Raw genomic sequence first — 18,870 nt, 5'->3', positions numbered from 1 at the left:
ATTTTGTAGGTGTAATTGCATGACAGAAAGAATACTTTACTCAGCCGTTCATTATATCACTACTACACGTCCTCTGCACATTCTTTGAGGTCATTTTAATATTGAATTTTACAAAATATAAAGAAAACACCAAAAAAAACCACCGTCCACTGTCTGAATGTTCGCTCACTGTATATATACAGTATATATATATATATATATAGAGAGAGAGAGAGAGAGAGAGAGAGAGAGACGGTTGGAGTTAACTTGTTCGTGACGTCACGTGTTTTGCGAATTTCTGTTCATAATCCGAAATTTGTTCGTACGTTAAGTTGTAAAAGATCGTTCGTAACTCAAAATGTGCGTATGGTAAACCGTTAGTAACTCAAGGGTCTACTGTACAGTATACACAATATACGACCAAAAGTATCTGGATACCCATTCTGATTGTCTACAGATGTTTCTTACTCATTCATCGCTAACGTGCATAAATAATAAAAGGCACTTTCTAATAAAAGACTAAGTGTTTCAGTTACAACAATTGCTTATGTGAAATAACTTAATTGTATAAAGGAAATCATATGCTTGCAAATGTATAGCAACAGTTTAGGGAATAACTTTTTCTGTTCCAGCATGACTGTGCCCCTGTGCACAAAGCAACGTCTATGAAGACATAATAAAAAGTCGGTTTAATACATTTATATTTTTGACGTTAAGCAGACGCTTTAATGCAAAGCGACTTACACTTATGACTAAACACGATTTTGAGCAGTTGAAGGTTAAGGGCCTTGCTCAGGGGCCCAACAGTGGCAACTTGGCAGTGCTACAGTAATAAAACTCCAGTGGCCTGCACAGAGCCCTGACCTCAGCCCTACTGAACAGCTTTGGAATGAGCTGGAACATCAACTGTGGCTCTCTTGACTAACATCAGTGTCCAGTCATACAAATCCTTTAATATAAATTTAATAATACCTACTCTGTGATGGTCCTGGAAAAGTCCTGACCATTGAAGAACAGCACGAAAGGGGGCTAACAAAGCATGCAGAGAAACAGATGGACTACAGTCAGTAATTGTAGAACTACAAATTGCTTCTATATGGTAAGTGGAGCTGATAAAATGGACAGTGAGTGTAGAAACAAGGAGGTGGTTTTAATGTTATGGCTGATCAGTGTATATGTTGTGTGTTAAATGAGTGAGAAGGTGACTTACTCCAGAAATGAAATTCAATAAAAACAAGCTGACACCTTTTTGTGGTCCACTGCCCAATTTCACACTTTTTTATTTGTTATAAATTGTAGCATCTCATATAAAACCAGACAAAGAAATCAGAAATGAAACCAGAGCGCAGGGAATATTGTAAACCGCAAAGAAGTCACAGCAGACGAAGCTGCGCCTGAAAATAAACCTGCACTGCTTTACACAGAGAAATGTTTTTCATTCGTGATAAAAACCGGAACAGAGGCCATGTGCTGAGATTAACCGTTAAACCCTGATCCCGTCTGATCCCATCTCTGCCTGACATCAGATAGAGCATTATTACTGCTGTGGGTGAGGCTTCAAGATCAGACACATTCATTCATACAGACTTCGCTCCCTTTTAATAAATGCTAACTAGTTTATCTTTTATTCACATCTAGCTGCAGCCTCGCAGACCCGAGCCCTGTGCTGGACGAAGCCTCAGGTTGGGTGAAGGAACGAGAGAATGAAGAATTACAGATTGGTTATACGACACCTACACTATATGGACAAAAGTAGTACGACACCACTTCTAATTTGATGCGTTTTAGCCCTATGAATTGCTAACAGATGTAACAAAGAAAATTATATGCCTGCAACCTTTCCTGTTCCAGCATGACTTTGTCCCTATAATGACATAAAGAAAAGTTTGGTTTGAAGCTTCATTGGTCTGCACAGAGCCCTGACCTCAGCCCCACTGTACGGCTTTGGAATGAACTGGAACATCAACTGTGGCTCTCTTGAACCAACATCAGTGACCAGCCATACAGATGCTCTTTTGAAATGTAAGAGACCTTCTCAGAAAAGCAGCTGTTATTATAGCTGAGATGATCACATAGAGGTCATTCTAGTTTAATACCATTTAAAAAAAAAAAGAAGAAGCATTTTCTCCCCCTTTAGCACATCCAATTGCCCAATTTGCATCACACCTCCTCTCTGCCTCCCCTTCGACACGTGGGCAGCAAGCCGTATGCATCTTGCCACCCACACATTGACGAGTGTTGTGCCACCTAGCGTTGTGTACGGAGAGACACACCCTAAGAGCACGCCTTCCTCATCTCCATGTTTGCGCCTGTAATCAGCCAGCAGAGGTCGTAACCGCACCGTTCTGACAGAGAGAGACCCACATCCGCCCTTAGTCCCGCCCATCTGAACAACAGGCCAACCGTTGTTCATATAGCCGCTCAGCCTCGGTCGGTAAGGCAGAGCTGGATTCGATACGATGTACTCGAGATCCAGTTCCGGTTGCAGCGTGTGTTTTTTTACCGCTGCGCCACCTGAGCGGCAATACCATTTGTTTTTGAAATAGGATGTCCAACAAGGATGTCATACATTTGGCCATGTGGCAGTTAAGGTCTAATGAAGGACTACTGATCACAACGCTACTGGTTCAAGCCACATCACCACCAAGGTGCTACTGTCAGACCTCTGAGCAAGACACTAAACACTTAGCTGCCCACAATTGTACATCATTTCAGGCTAAATGTCAAAAAATGCCAACAAACATTGTGTGCCAACATTCGTAAAGTGGTTTATTTGGGTAACTTTGTTAGTTTTCTTCCACCTAAGACCAGGCTTACATCTGCCCAACCACTCTTCTTTGGTTCACCCTGAACAGGGGCTTTTGCAACCTTATTACAAGCCCAAAACCCCCAACCGTGCACTGCTATCTGCCCAAGCAGGGCTTTCGTCACCCAACAAAGCTGTATTAGCAGAAATGTTTGTTTATTTTGGAACTAGCTACCGTCTAACTTATTGTTTACAAGAGAAGAAAACCTAGGACTAGGTCACATAGGACTGCTCCAGTTGGAATTTTCTCCTGTGGGGGCACATGTTTGCTCAGGCAGAGGCTTTGTGTCGTCCAGCAGAGACGCTCGTCCACAGAAACACCACAGTGATAAAGCGAGGGCTCTCGTTACGGACGTAGAGGTGAGTGAATGCACCGAAACAAGGCTTCACGTCAATCTGAGGGGCTGCAGCTAGACAGTACTGAGGAAAAGACTGCAATGTTTGCATTGGTAACATTGTTTCCATGGTGACAGAGGGCATTCGTTTTGGTGTTTGTTGCGTCTGAAGAACAGAAACTTTTAAAAACATTGCAAAAATTACAAAATAAAAACAATAAGTTAAATAGAAGTGCTTAAAAACACAATTTAGTTTTTTTTTTGGAGCCCTTTTGATAAAATAACTCAGGGGAGTAAAAGGACGGCCATCCCGACAAAGCCAAGAAATATAAAATCATCATCGATAATCATCATCAAATCAGAACGGATAAGTAAGGGTTCTTGGTAATACTAATCACATCCACCCTAAGAATTCACAGACTGTATTTCCCATCATGCTTTGCTGTGCTGTTTCCTCAACTCCTCCTCAGCTCTGACCCTGATTTCCCGTCATGCCGTGCTCTCAGGGCCCCTCGTGGGTTCCCATCATGCCGTGTTCAGGGGGTCTGTGGTGAGCTCGGAGTCATCGTTCCCGCCCTGGCCCTCGTCCCGTTCCCTCCTGCGCCGGTCCATCTCCCACTCCACGAAGGCGTCGAAGAGGCTGGGCCAGGCCTCGTCCTCGCTGTAGCTGCTCAGGTCAGGCCCGACGCTTTGAGTGAAGTTCAGGAACATGTTCCAGGTGTCCCGAGAGATGCCGCGCATGCCGCACGGGTTCTCCGACAGGAAGTGGAGCCAACGTTCCAACACGGGCGGCGTGTCCAGCGTGAACACCAGCCTCCAGAGGGCGATGGCGATGGGCCGCTGGAGGGAGCGCTGACCCTCGCCGCAGTCCAGCCCGAACTGGAAGGTGAAGCGGTACAGATCCTTGAAGTTCTCCTCCGACCGACAGTCGTCCTGCATGGCTGAGAAACGCTGATAGATGCCCTGCACCGAGTCGGCCCGGATCGCCTTACAGCCCTCAACGAACTCTCGCCTGCACACATGGGAGAAAGAGGGGGGAGAGAAAGAGAAAAACAGGGCAGGAAGGGAGTTAGAATTTTGAGTGTTGATACAAGATCATCTCTGCAGCACAGACTGTAACGATTTACTGCTAAATGATTTAATTGTAGTGAAGTATGAAAATTAATTTAGCAGATGTTATTTCACTATGGAGTAAAATACAAACAGCGAGTGTGCAACCAAACCATGAACAACCTCTGACGATCAATGTTATACTCCCAATATAGTCAAGGCAAAGCATGTTTATTTGTATTGCACCTTTCATAACCAGTGGCAATTTAAAGTGCGTTACAAAAAGAGCAAATTATGCATTAAAACATGAAATTACAACCAAGGACAATTCATCATCTCCAATTCCTGATTGTGAATCCGCTGCCTCTTATGCCAAGTTCACACTATACGACTTTCCATATCGTCAGGTCTCTGTACAGTTCACACTACACGACTGGATCTCTTGTAATCGGGAGTCTTTCAAGTCGGTGTGGCTTTCACACTACACGACTGATCGGTGATAGGGGGTTTCACACTACACCATTGCCATGGTGATGGTGGACGCTGGCGCATTTGGCTGCCGCTACCGTTACCGTATTTTACCGTATTTTACCGTATTTTATTGTATTTTTATCGTTTTTCGTTTTCATCTTTTTACACACCTTGTGGATCTATTTCTTTTATGTTACTTTTGATACTTTTATTTGTGCTTTTGATACTTTTTGTTCTTTCTACTGTACATCGCGTCTGCGGCCGGTGGTGAACGGTGGATGAGTTTTCCTGGGATCGGCACGATGTTGAACTATTCCGTTGACCAGCTGAGGAAGTTCAACAATTGCACTACTCCATCGTGTATTTCAGTCATCAAACAGCTTGGACTCCTTCGCCGGCCTCGTTATATTCACAGGGGCTCCCGGAGAAAGCTTGTTTATCTTCGAAACGGTAACGCTATTCCATCCTTCTGGTCAGCCGTGCGCACTGTCGCTCCGCAAACACGTCATCAGAGCGCTGCTGCCTTGCACACCAGTAGCGGTGTAGTCTCCATGACAACGCTGTCCACGGAGTGGGATGGGAAACGCGGAGTGGACTTAGCAAATCTCCGTTCTCTTCCTCGTTCCTCACAGCCAACTACACAACAATACCACTTGAAAATGGCATTGCTTAATGTTCGTTCACTCAACACAAAAAGTACTGTACTCAGTGAATTTATATCTGACAGTGAACTAGACTTTTTCTGTCTCACTGAAACTTGGCATAAACCCTTGGATTATTTTATGTTAAATCAGACCACGCCAATGGGATACTCGTATATTGATGAACCTCGTATGGAAGGGCGAGGTGGTGGTGTTGCTGCAGTCTATAGGGATGATATTAAAATAACCACTTTGTCTTTTCCTGCTGCTCTTTCTTTTGAACACCTGGCTTTCAAGTTGTCAGGGCCTACTCCTCTGGTCACTGCTGTAGTTTATCGTCCGCCAAAGCCAAACGCTTCCTTTCTCTCTGATTTTTCAGATTTTTTAACCCAGCTTAGTGCCCTCTCATCCTCTGTACTGCTTATGGGTGATTTTAACATCCATATTGATGACAACAACTGTAAATTTGCCAGGGAATTTTTGGAATTGTTACAGTGTTTTAATTTCACACAACATATACATTTTCCAACTCATAAAAAAGGTCATACTCTTGACCTTGTCTGCTCTACTGGTGTCCTAGTTCATCAGCCGTCCAGCCATGACCTTACTGTCTCTGATCATTTGACAATCATCATGGACATTGAGGTCACTAGGCCCATCACTAGAGCTAAACGTAAAATATCCTTCAGGAATCTTCAATATATCTCTCCCTCTGCTTTCTCAGATTCTCTTGTTAAAAAGATGTCTGTCTGTCCTGTACTGTCTAGTAATTCATCTGACCTTGTCGATTACTATAATGACATACTCGCCTCATGTCTTGATGAGCTGGCTCCTTTGAGAACCAAATTTGTTTCATTTAGTCATTCCGCACCATGGTACACAATTGAGCTTCACCAAATGAAATCCCGTAAACGCCAGCTTGAAAGACTTTATAAGAAAACCGGTCTAACAGTACATTATCAGATTTATTCTGATTATCTTCAACATTACAAAGACGCTCTTACGGCAGCCCGATCCACTTACTATTCCGAACTCATACATGCTGGATCAACAAATCCTAAGACTCTCTTTTCCACAATAAATAAACTTCTCAAACCAATTGACAATACTACCAATTCCTTTACAGTTGACAAGTGTAACTCTTACCTCTCATTTTTTCAAACAAAAGTTGAGAATATCCACAATTTTCTGACAGTTTCCCCTGTCATCTCTGTTTCTCCGCCTACCTCATCTCAATTTATTACCCAGCCTCTGTCTCAGTTCTCACCTGTGTCTCATTTGGACCTATCTGAGATCTTAACAGGGATGCGAAGCTCCACTTGTGTTTTGGATCCTGCTCCATCAAAACTTGTTAAGGGTTGTTTTCCAGTTATCTCATCACTTATCACAGAGATAATCAATTCCTCTCTTAGTTCTGGCTCAGTCCCTCAATCACTCAAATTGGCTGCTGTTACTCCCATACTTAAAAAACCTGGACTTGACTCTAACATTATGAGTAACTTTCGGCCCATTTCCAATCTTCCATTTCTGTCGAAAATACTGGAACGTGTTGTTGCCTCACAGCTCAAAGATCACCTAAATTCCAATAATCTATTTGAATCATTTCAGTCTGGTTTCCGCCCCCAGCACAGCACTGAGTCAGCCCTCCTCAAAGTCACAAATGACCTTCTTCTTTCCTCAGACTCTGGACAAATTAATATTCTCGTCCTCCTTGATCTTACTGCAGCTTTTGACACCATTAATCACTCCATTCTTCTGTCCCGCCTTGAATCCTCTGTCAACATCACTGGTACTGCCCTTTTGTGGTTAAGGTCATATCTCATAAACAGACAACAGTTTGTTAATATCAACAATTGTAGTTCTGCCATTGCTCCACTGTCCCAAGGCGTTCCCCAAGGCTCAGTGTTAGGTCCCCTTTTGTTTATTCTTTATATGCTCCCCCTTGGTGACATCATACGTCGGCATGGTTTACATTTCCACTGCTATGCTGATGATATTCAGCTTTACATCTCCTCCAAATCCATTAATACTGAACTTCACTCCACTCTGACAAATTGCATCACTGAAATGAAATTGTGGATGAAAGCTAATTTCCTCAAATTAAACTGTGAAAAATCAGATATGATCATCGTAGGTCCTACAACCCTGGCAAAAACCACAAAAAATTTTCAAATTACCATTGATAATGACACTTTGTCTCCGTCTTCTAACATCCGAAATCTTGGTGTAATTTTTGATAGCAACCTCTCTTTTGACCGCCATGTAAATCACATCACCAAAACTGCTTTCTTTCATCTAAAAAACATAGCACGTCTACGTCCATCACTCTCCTTTTCTGCCGCCGAAACCTTGATTCATGCTTTTATTACATCCAGAATTGATTATTGCAATAGCATCCTTTATGGTACATCTAACAAAATCCTAAAAAAACTTCAGTATATCCAGAATTCAGCTGCTCGCCTCCTTACTCATACTCGCTCCCGTGATCATATTACACCTGTTCTACAAAAACTTCATTGGCTTCCCGTTGCTCAACGCATTCAATTCAAAATTCTTCTATTCACTCACAAAGCTCTCCATAATCAGGCCCCATCCTACCTCACCGACCTGCTCCATCAGCACATTCCCTCCCGTAGCCTTCGCTCTTCTGAGGCTAACCTACTGTCCATACCCTCTAGGACCAAGCACCGGACCTGGGGTGACAGGGCCTTTTCCATAGCTGCTCCATCTTTATGGAATGCTCTCCCCAAACACCTACGAGATTGTCCTGACCTGTCCAAATTCAAGTCACTTCTCAAAACTCATCTATTCAGAGTGGCATTTAACTTGTAACAACACAAAATAAATGCTTTTATTTTTGCTATTCTTTTTAATAGTTTTTATACTTAGATCACGACAGAAATGTGAAGTCCTAGATCCTAAAACTTGTAAAGTTTTCAGTTTCCTGATTGCATGTAAATCTGTCCTGTTTCTGTCTAATTTTAAGAAATTGTTCTATATTTGTTGTTCTCTCTCATAATTTAGCTAATTTTTAATGAACTGTCTTATGCTGCTCTCTTTGTTTTTATCTTAATTATTCTTGATGTTGATGTACTATTTTGATTTTGTACTATGATTTGTATGGTGTATGTACGTATTTGTTTTGATTATTTGTCTTATGTAAAGCGTCTTTGAGTATCTTGAAAAGCGCTATATAAATAAAATGTATTATTATTATTATTATCTATCACCAACTGGAATCGTAGGCGAGCTTCTCTGGTCTCCCAAACTACGTTTTGTCACGAAAACAAACTTGAGAAGTGACGAGAGGTTTTATGATACCACGTCCAAAAATGCACGTCAACAAGTAGCGAGCGATCAAAGTTTGTGTGCTGATGTGCAGCGAAAAATCAAAGAGAAAAAATTAATGAATCTGAGTGGATTTGGCTACGCGACCAGCAGGGATTGTTCTATAGTGAGTTGGAGGTTAATAAATATTTTTGCAATGCAACGTGGGTATTATGTTTTGTAGAGATCAATAAGGTCAGAAATACTGTAAAACTTGTGTGTGCCGATGTATTCTGATATAAACTATATTATGCCCCTGTCCCACCTGTTTACACTGCTCCCATGCTGTTATTGGCTATTCGACATAGCACTCATTGCCAGTCGGGCAACTCAGATCCAGATATTTGACGAGCTACAAATCTCACTTCGGTCGCGCTCAGCGAGCCGCTCGGATGGAGTTGTTGGGTAGTTCACACATAGCGATTGAGAGCCGAGTTTAGATGGCCGAGCGAACGCAGAGTTGCTCCCGAGCCGCCAAATCAGCGAAAATCAGGGCACAAATCATGTAGTGTGAACTAGGAATTACATAAACCCTGATCTGATCGAGGAGAGCTGGATGACCACGTGCCCCCTGCACTTCTTATTCACCTCTTATTACCTGCCAGTGGTTGGGTTCCTGCACAGAGCCGTATCACTTCTGGAGAGCCACGCTAAGCTTAATGTAACCCAGAGCAGGACAAGAGATCACATACTGCATCATGAAGAGATGCAGACCGACCTTGTGTTTGTGTGGATGCCTGGCCAGGTCGTTGGCTCTGCTGAGATTTAAAATCTACACTTCAACACTCTACATTAAATGTTGGAGGAGGTGCGTGACAGTTTCAGCTCCCCTCGTCCAGCATAGTGGGCGAAGCAGGCAGGCCAATTCCCCTCACAATGTACAGAAGCTGAAGGAGCTGCTGGTAACGTGCTGGCACCATATACCACAGGACCCTTTCAGGTGTCTTGTGGAGTCCTGTTTATTAATTAATTAATTTATTTTTATTATTTTCTCTCCTTTTTCTCCCCCTTTAGCGCGTCTAATTATCCAGTTTGCATCGTGCTTCCTCTCTGCCCTGACCGAGGAGACCGAAGCTAACCCACATCCCTACACATTGACGAGTGTTGTGCCACCTAGCGTTGCATGCGGAGAGACACACCCTAAGAGCACTCCTACCTCGTCTCTTGTGCAGGCGCCTCTAATCAGCCGGCAGAAGTCGTAATTGCACCAATCTGACAGAGAGAGACCCACATCCGCCCCCTTGTCCCGCCCCCCAACTGAACAACCGGCCAATCCTTGTTCATGTAGCCACTCAGCCTCGAGCCGATAAGGCAGAGCTGGATTCGATACGATGTATCCGGAATCCAGCTCTGGTTGCAGCGTGTGTTTTTACTGCTGCGCCACCTGTCTAAAGCTGTTTATATTAGGATATTAGGTGCGTGGTCCTGATGTCTTGGGTCACTGGTGTATGTTCCTGTTCTACAGTACTATTACGAAAAAACTATGTGATGTGTTTAAGGGTTAACTTTTGACCAATCAAGTATTTGTTAGAACAATAGAATACCAACACACACACTTCATTCTTATTCAGCCAGAACCCAGCAGTGTGTGGGTGTGGGTGTGTGTGAGTGTGTGTCTGCAGCTCTCATACCTGGTAAACTTGCACATGGTAGCAGCCTGAAACTTCCAGGCGAGAACCAGCACTTTGAACTCGGCCGGGTCCACGTTCAGGTCGTTACAGAAGCGCTCCATGCCCTCCTCCAAAATCGCGTCCTCGTGCTCGTCCTTATAACACAGAAACAGCTCGTCTATCCGGGCCATGGAAAGCCCCTCCCCTTCCTGATCATGCTCCTCCTTCCCCCTCGACTCAGAAGGGGGCGGGGTGGACGAGGTTTCCACTGCGACCTCTGGAGACTTGGTGCCATTGACGTCGGCGGGAAACTTGGACTCCTCCTTGCTCCCGCCACCTCCTCCACTACCTTTTTTGCCATGGGACTTTCCAGCATCCTTATCGCCACTTTTGCTGCCCAGTGAGGACGTGGGGTTTTTACATTTAGTTACACACTGGCCCATGGCGGTGACCCTCTCTCTCCCTCTTTTATCTCCACCACTCCTGCCTGACGTTGCGTCTCAGGGCCTCTCTGCCCCCGCTACACGCCACCTGATGCCAGTCACCATGCCCTGAAAGGTAAAAAAAATTAGCCAGTCATGTCTTATGCGCCCTTATGAGTCAAAATCTGAAAGTCAGAGTCAGTCAAAGTTCTTTAATGGATCAGAATCTGAGAGTCAGAGTCAGTCTCAGTTCTTTAATGGATCAGAATCTGAGAGTCAGAGTCAGTCTCAGTTCTTTAATGGATCAGAATCTGAGAGTCAGAGTCAGTCTCAGTTCTTTAATGAATCGGAATCAAAGCGTCAGAGTCAGTCTCAGTTCTTTAATGAATCGGAATCAAAGCATCAGAGTCAGTCACAATTCTCTAATGGATCAGAATCGGAGAGTCAGAGTCAGTCACAATTCTCTAATGGATCAGAATCGGAGAGTCAGAGTCAGTCACAATTCTCTAATGGATCAGAATCGGAGAGTCAGAGTCAGTCACAATTCTCTAATGGATCAGAATCAAAGAGTCAGAGTCAGTCACAATTCTCTAATGGATCAGAATCGGAGAGTCAGAGTCAGTCACAATTCTCTAATGGATCAGAATCGGAGAGTCAGAGTCAGTCACAATTCTCTAATGGATCAGAATCGGAGAGTCAGAGTCAGTCACAATTCTCTAATGGATCAGAATCAAAGAGTCAGAGTCAGTCACAATTCTCTAATGGATCAGAATCAAAGAGTCAGAGTCAGTCACAATTCTCTAATGGATCAGAATCGGAGAGTCAGAGTCAGTCACAATTCTCTAATGGATCAGAATCGGAGAGTCAGAGTCAGTCACAATTCTCTAATGGATCAGAATCAAAGAGTCAGAGTCAGTCACAATTCTCTAATGGATCAGAATCAAAGAGTCAGAGTCAGTCACAATTCTCTAATGGATCAGAATCGGAGAGTCAGAGTCAGTCACAATTCTCTAATGGATCAGAATCGGAGAGTCAGAGTCAGTCACAATTCTCTAATGGATCAGAATCGGAGAGTCAGAGTCAGTCACAATTCTCTAATGGATCAGAATCAAAGAGTCAGAGTCAGTCACAATTCTCTAATGGATCAGAATCAAAGAGTCAGAGTCAGTCACAATTCTCTAATGGATCAGAATCAAAGAGTCAGAGTCAGTCACAATTCTCTAATGGATCAGAATCGGAGAGTCAGAGTCAGTCACAATTCTCTAATGGATCAGAATCAAAGAGTCAGAGTCAGTCACAATTCTCTAATGGATCAGAATCAAAGAGTCAGAGTCAGTCACAATTCTCTAATGGATCAGAATCAAAGAGTCAGAGTCAGTCACAATTCTCTAATGGATCAGAATCAAAGAGTCAGAGTCAGTCACAATTCTCTAATGGATCAGAATCGGAGAGTCAGAGTCAGTCACAATTCTCTAATGGATCAGAATCGGAGAGTCAGAGTCAGTCACAATTCTCTAATGGATCAGAATCAAAGAGTCAGAGTCAGTCACAATTCTCTAATGGATCAGAATCGGAGAGTCAGAGTCAGTCACAATTCTCTAATGGATCAGAATCGGAGAGTCAGAGTCAGTCACAATTCTCTAATGGATCAGAATCGGAGAGTCAGAGTCAGTCACAATTCTCTAATGGATCAGAATCAAAGAGTCAGAGTCAGTCACAATTCTCTAATGGATCAGAATCAAAGAGTCAGAGTCAGTCACAATTCTCTAATGGATCAGAATCGGAGAGTCAGAGTCAGTCACAATTCTCTAATGGATCAGAATCGGAGAGTCAGAGTCAGTCACAATTCTCTAATGGATCAGAATCGGAGAGTCAGAGTCAGTCACAATTCTCTAATGGATCAGAATCAAAGAGTCAGAGTCAGTCACAATTCTCTAATGGATCAGAATCAAAGAGTCAGAGTCAGTCACAATTCTCTAATGGATCAGAATCAAAGAGTCAGAGTCAGTCACAATTCTCTAATGGATCAGAATCGGAGAGTCAGAGTCAGTCACAATTCTCTAATGGATCAGAATCAAAGAGTCAGAGTCAGTCACAATTCTCTAATGGATCAGAATCAAAGAGTCAGAGTCAGTCACAATTCTCTAATGGATCAGAATCAAAGAGTCAGAGTCAGTCACAATTCTCTAATGGATCAGAATCGGAGAGTCAGAGTCAGTCACAATTCTCTAATGGATCAGAATCAAAGAGTCAGAGTCAGTCACAATTCTCTAATGGATCAGAATCAAAGAGTCAGAGTCAGTCACAATTCTCTAATGGATCAGAATCGGAGAGTCAGAGTCAGTCACAATTCTCTAATGGATCAGAATCGGAGAGTCAGAGTCAGTCACAATTCTCTAATGGATCAGAATCAAAGAGTCAGAGTCAGTCACAATTCTCTAATGGATCAGAATCGGAGAGTCAGAGTCAGTCACAATTCTCTAATGGATCAGAGTCGGAGAGTCAGTTACAGTTCTTTAATGGATCAGAATCAAAGAGTCAGAGTCAGTCACAATTCTCTAATGGATCAGAATCAAAGAGTCAGAGTCAGTCACAATTCTCTAATGGATCAGAATCGGAGAGTCAGTTACAGTTCTTTAATGGATCAGAATCAAAGAGTCAGAGTCAGTCACCATATATTAATGGATCAGAATCGGAAAGTCAGTTACAGTTCTTTAATGGATCAGAATCAAAGAGTCAGAGTCAGTCACAATTCTCTAATGGATCAGAATCGGAGAGTCAGTTACAGTTCTTTAATGGATCAGAATCAAAGAGTCAGAGTCAGTCACAATTCTCTAATGGATCAGAATCAAAGAGTCAGAGTCAGTCACAATTCTCTAATGGATCAGAATCGGAGAGTCAGTTACAGTTCTTTAATGGATCAGAATCAAAGAGTCAGAGTCAGTCACAATTCTCTAATGGATCAGAATCAAAGAGTCAGAGTCAGTCACAATTCTCTAATGGATCAGAATCGGAGAGTCAGTTACAGTTCTTTAATGGATCAGAATCAAAGAGTCAGAGTCAGTCACCATATATTAATGGATCAGAATCGGAAAGTCAGTTACAGTTCTTTAATGGATCAGAATCAAAGAGTCAGAGTCAGTCACAATTCTCTAATGGATCAGAATCAAAGAGTCAGAGTCAGTCACAATTCTCTAATGGATCAGAATCAAAGAGTCAGAGTCAGTCACCATATATTAATGGATCAGAATCGGAGAGTCAGTTACAGTTCTTTAATGGATCAGAATCAAAGAGTCAGAGTCAGTCACAATTCTCTGACAAATCAGCCAACATTCTCTAATGAATCAAAATCTGAGTCAGCCACAGTTGTCTAATAAATAAAAATCTACGAAAGTCAGTCACCATTCTCTAATAATTTAAAATCTATAAGTTAGCATTCTCTGATGAATCTAGGGTTACAGATTAAATTACAGATTTAGCATCAGTTATCATCACCATTGCCTAAGACTCCGAATCAGTCATCATGGCTTCATGACTCAGTCCTGTTGTGATATTTTAAGCTATAATAAATTCGGTATAACCTGGCTAACATGTTGTTAATAATAATTCTATCTGAACAGCACTGAGTATGTTTTGGAAATGCATCAGCTGCAGCGAGCTGAAAGCTGTAATTATCAGACATGCAGCATGTTATGCTATATGTGAGTCAGTTGGAGGGGTGTGTGTGATGGTTCTTCTCTGCGGTTGCTTAAGGATTCATACTTCAGTCGAACTGTTGATGAGATGTTTGTTGTGTAACAGTGACACGCCCTCCTGTGTTTCAACACGCCGCAAAGATACACCCTGCTCACACACGTACTATGCTGGAGACTGGCACATGACCAACATGCCAGGCAGTGGTGAGTCAGAGCTGCTGGATGTGTGTTAGAACGCTGAACGAGTTCCTCATCTGGTCCATTGGGAAACGTATTACAACACCAGTCTACCAGTCTGGTCGCCTTTCACACAATACACACAGAGAAACAAAATAATCTAAAATCCAGACCAAAGAGAGAAACACAACTTTATCTCAGCTCTGACCTGCAGGGCTGAGCTCCTGTACAGGACCCGGTATTCCATCAGAGCTCTGAGCACTTCAGTGTACCACACTTCACCTGGCTAAAGTACTAGACTACTGACCAGAGCGTCACACAGCGTCAAAACCTACCGCTGCCCTGTTGGGCCCCTAAGCAAGGGCCTTAACCCTCAAGTGCTTGAACTGTATGTGATACGGCACATTGGACACATGTAGGAGCAGGAGTGGATTCACAGTCAGGAATTGGAAATGACTAGATTGGGAGAAAATCCAGGTTTCTAGTTTCCCACCACTTAAATAAGAGTCAATGCACGCTTGTGGATGCAGATATACACCAATCAGCCATAACATTAAAATCACCTCCTGGTTTCTACACACACTGTTCATGTTATCAGCTCCACTTACCATATAGAAGCACTTTGTAGTTCTACAATTACTGACTGTAGTCCATCTGTTTCTCTACATGCTTTGTTAGCCCCCTTTCATGCTGTTTATCAATGGTCAGGACCCCTACAGAGCAGGTATTATTTAGGTGGTGGATCATTCTCAGCACTGCAGTGACACTGACATGGTGGTGGTGTGTTAGTGTGTGTTGTGCTGGTATGAGTGGATCAGACACAGCAGCGCTGCTGGAGTTTTTAAATACCGTGTCCACTCACTGTCCACTCTATTAGACACTCCAGCTAGTTGGTCCACCTTGTAGATGTAAAGTCAGAGACGATCGCTCATCTATTGCTGCTGTTTGAGTTGGTCATCTTCTAGACCTTTATTAGTGGTCACAGGACGCTGCTCACAGGGCGCTGTTGGCTGGATATTTGTGGTTGGTGGACTATTCTCAGTCCAGCAGTGACAGTGAGGTGTTTAAAAACTCCATCAGCGCTGCTGTGTCTGATCCACTCATACCAGCACAACACACACTAACACACCACCACTATGTCAGTGTCACTGCAGTGCTGAGAATCATCCACCACCTAAATAATACCTGCTCTGTAGTGGTCGTGTGGTCCTGACCATTGAAGAACAGGGTGAAAGCAGGCTCAAAACGTATGTAGAGAAACAGATGGACTACAGTCAGTAATTGTAGAACTACAAAGTGCTTCTATATGGTAAGTGGAGCTGATAAAATGGACAGTGAGTGTAGAAACAAGGAGGTGGTTTTAATGTTATGTACCTTTACATGTGTCATTTGGACTTTATGGCATTTTTTATTAACAAGAATTTGGAATAATAAAGTTTGACTGACGTCAGTTTGTGCAACTTTACATCTAATAGTAAAAAATATTAAAAACGTATAAAAGAAAACAGAAAAAATAATAGTGTTCAGAGTTTAATATTTGTCCCCATGACTAAGAGGAAAGTTCCTACTGCTGGTGCTTGTATGTGTCATGCTCTATCTTAGAAAGATAAAGTGGCTATGATTAAACATAAATAAGGTTGCTGCCATAGATTGTGCTTTTGCAATGACTCAGATAACGATATCAACAATCGCTTACTGTATGATTAGGCACAGGTTTAAGCCCACATCTAAGATGATGCTCCAGCAATGAAGAACTAGAAATAGCAACATAAACAAACCCCACCAATCAGTGAAGGGTTTGGTTGCTTTGAGGACTCACCTAAGCGCAGTAGTGATGGACAGTGGCGTCATCTGAGATAAATCCATCGCCCAGGACTCAGCATCCGCTAACCTGAGGTAAAAAAAAAAAAAAAAGTGACACACACAAAATTAGATTTGCTCTTTCCCCCACCCCCACACCTATTTATCTAATTTAGTCATTTCCATTTCTTTATTGCAGTTCCTCCATCACATACACAACACCCACACTGGCTAAGAAGAGCACAGCACACCAGATCGTACCAAATTCTATTGACCAACGCACTATGCTTCCTGTATTTCTCCACCACCCGTTCCAGCTGCTCAACGGCAGCAAAACATCCCAGTATGGTTTACTCTACTCCTGACTCAATTACGAGTCAAACTTCTCTATTCTGTCCACCACCAGAATCCAGAGTGTTTGCTCTCAATTCTTTTTAAATAGGTACAAAAAGCAAACAGCGCTGTGTTCTACTTTATGCCCCGAGAGCATCGTGTGACAGCCATTTGGTCAATCAAAAAGTAATTGCTTCTCTGATTGTATCCTCTTTCTCTTTTACCTTCAACTCTTCCAAGCATAATTGTCTTTTCCAATAAATGTGTTGCTCTCATATATGCACGGATCAGCCATAACATTAAAACCACCTCCTTGTTTCTACACTCACTGTCCACTTTATCAGCTCCACTTACCATATAGAAGCACTTTGTAGTTCTACAATTACTGACTGTAGTCCATCTGTTTCTCTGCATGCTTTGTTAGCCCCCTTTCATGCTGTTCTTCAATGGTCAGGACCACACAGGACCACCACAGAGCAGGTATTATTTAGGTGGTGGATCATTCTCAGCACTGCAGTGACACTGACATGGTGGTGGTGTGTTAGTGTGTGTTGTGCTGGTATGAGTGGATCAGACACAGCAGCGCGGCTGGAGTTTTAAACACCTCACTGTCACTGCTGGACTGAGAATAGTCCACCAACCACAAATATCCAGCCAACAGCGCCCCGTGGGCAGCGTCCTGTGACCACTGATGAAGGTCTAGAAGATGACCGACTCAAACAGCAGCAATAGATGAGCGATCGTCTCTGACTTTACATCTACAAGGTGGACCAACTAGGTAGGAGTGTCTAATAGAGTGGACACGATATTATAAAAACTCATACCAGCACAACACACACTAACACACCACCACCATGTCAGTGTCACTGCAGTGCTGAGAATGACAGAACAGGGTGAGAAACAGATGGACTACAGTCAGTAATTGTAGAACTACAAAGTGCTTCTATGTGGTAAGTGGAGCTGATAACATGGAGGAGGTGGTTTTAATGTTATGGCTGATCATATGGACCTTATTATTTACTATTATTATATATAAACCTAATGCTGATTAAGGTGTTAGTATTTAAAAGTAAAACCATTAATAAATAATTAGAATGTTTGCGAATGTTATTAATCAAAACTAATATTATAATTTATATAAATATGCAAACACAATCATTTAGGACTGTGCTTGTACACCAACCTGTTATCCAGTTTGTACAGAATTTAGAATTGAACTGTTTGTGCTTTACAAAGTGTTAAAATAATAAAAATAAATGTAAAATTTAATCGTTTGATTTTATAGGAGCGGATCTGATGAAACTGTAAGACTGAGTGTTTACAGAACAATAACAAGGTGCTGATTAAACATTTATAATCGATACGTTGTTAATGTTTGGTACTTTAAATGTTACTCTGTTAATAGATTAATAAACATTATTATAGTTAAGGTTAATAAAAGTAATGTTGTTAAAGAGAGTCTGGATCATTAGCATAGAGTTTGTGTAGCAGTTAGCTTGTATGCTAACAGTAAACAGAGCAGATTAAAAAGTCAGTAAAACCCGGAATAATAAAGAGTGAATATAAAATATAAAGAGAATAAACTCACCGGTGTGTAGAAGATCAGATCAGCGTGTGATAAAGCGGCTCATATTAAAGCTGGTACATTTATATCATTATATTATAAATAAAACTCTCACTCAGCCCTGCTAATGCTAATGCTGAGTCCCGCTGTGTGTGTCTCTGTGTGCAAGACGATATTAGACTCTGTAACAGTGCAGTAATATAAATGTTCAGTGTTTTAACCACTCATTACTGTAATAAACTCAAATTATTTATTATTATTAGTACTATTATCTTCTCTTTGTGTTCCTCTCTACTCACTCTACCTCTCTAACATTACATCACTTCCACCAATGCACCGTCACTTCCTCATACCGAGAGCTTATACCATATTATATAACATCTTAAAGAAAATCTATCACATTATATTGTTCTATAAAATGTAATAAACATATTATAGAATATATGATCATATACTACCTTGCGCCCAGTGTTTCCCCAGTTCAAAAAAGATATTTTTTCAATGCAAGATTGCAAATTTCACCATCTACCGTACCTATCATGAAAAGATTCAAGTGTTCTTGGGGTAGGCTCCGGACCCACAGCAAGCCTGACCAATACACAATGCAACAATACGCAATGCAAAGGGAAATTCAACCTAAAACTCTATTACACAAGAAGA

At 42.1% G+C, this 18,870-nt stretch overlaps 2 protein-coding genes across 3 annotated transcripts in view; one reads left to right on the top strand and one right to left on the bottom strand.

The window, feature by feature from the left end:
• Positions 1 to 18,870, top strand: part of lyrm1 (LYR motif containing 1) — a 176,436-nt gene that overhangs the window by 152,444 nt on the left and 5,122 nt on the right. The window lies entirely within an intron of this gene.
• dcun1d3 (defective in cullin neddylation 1 domain containing 3) lies at positions 1,226 to 18,477 on the bottom strand. Of its 2 annotated transcripts, XM_062992511.1 has the most exons (4): positions 18,235 to 18,477; positions 16,333 to 16,404; positions 10,241 to 10,770; positions 1,226 to 4,132 (listed from the first exon to the last, which is right to left on the bottom strand). In XM_062992511.1, the coding sequence occupies exons 3-4, from the start codon at positions 10,660 to 10,662 to the stop codon at positions 3,646 to 3,648; spliced, it is 909 nt and encodes a 302-aa protein (XP_062848581.1). In that variant the 5' UTR covers positions 10,663 to 10,770; positions 16,333 to 16,404; positions 18,235 to 18,477; the 3' UTR covers positions 1,226 to 3,645. The 2 variants fall into 2 exon arrangements, with proteins under 2 accessions (XP_062848581.1, XP_062848582.1); XM_062992512.1 differs by lacking the exon at positions 18,235 to 18,477 and having other exon boundaries at positions 16,333 to 16,515.

The sequence above is a fragment of the Trichomycterus rosablanca genome, chromosome 3 (assembly GCF_030014385.1).
Source record: "Trichomycterus rosablanca isolate fTriRos1 chromosome 3, fTriRos1.hap1, whole genome shotgun sequence".
Lineage (NCBI taxonomy): Eukaryota > Metazoa > Chordata > Actinopteri > Siluriformes > Trichomycteridae > Trichomycterus > Trichomycterus rosablanca.
The sequence above is the reverse complement of the archived record's forward strand: the minus strand, read 5'-3'. Positions and strand labels throughout refer to the sequence as shown.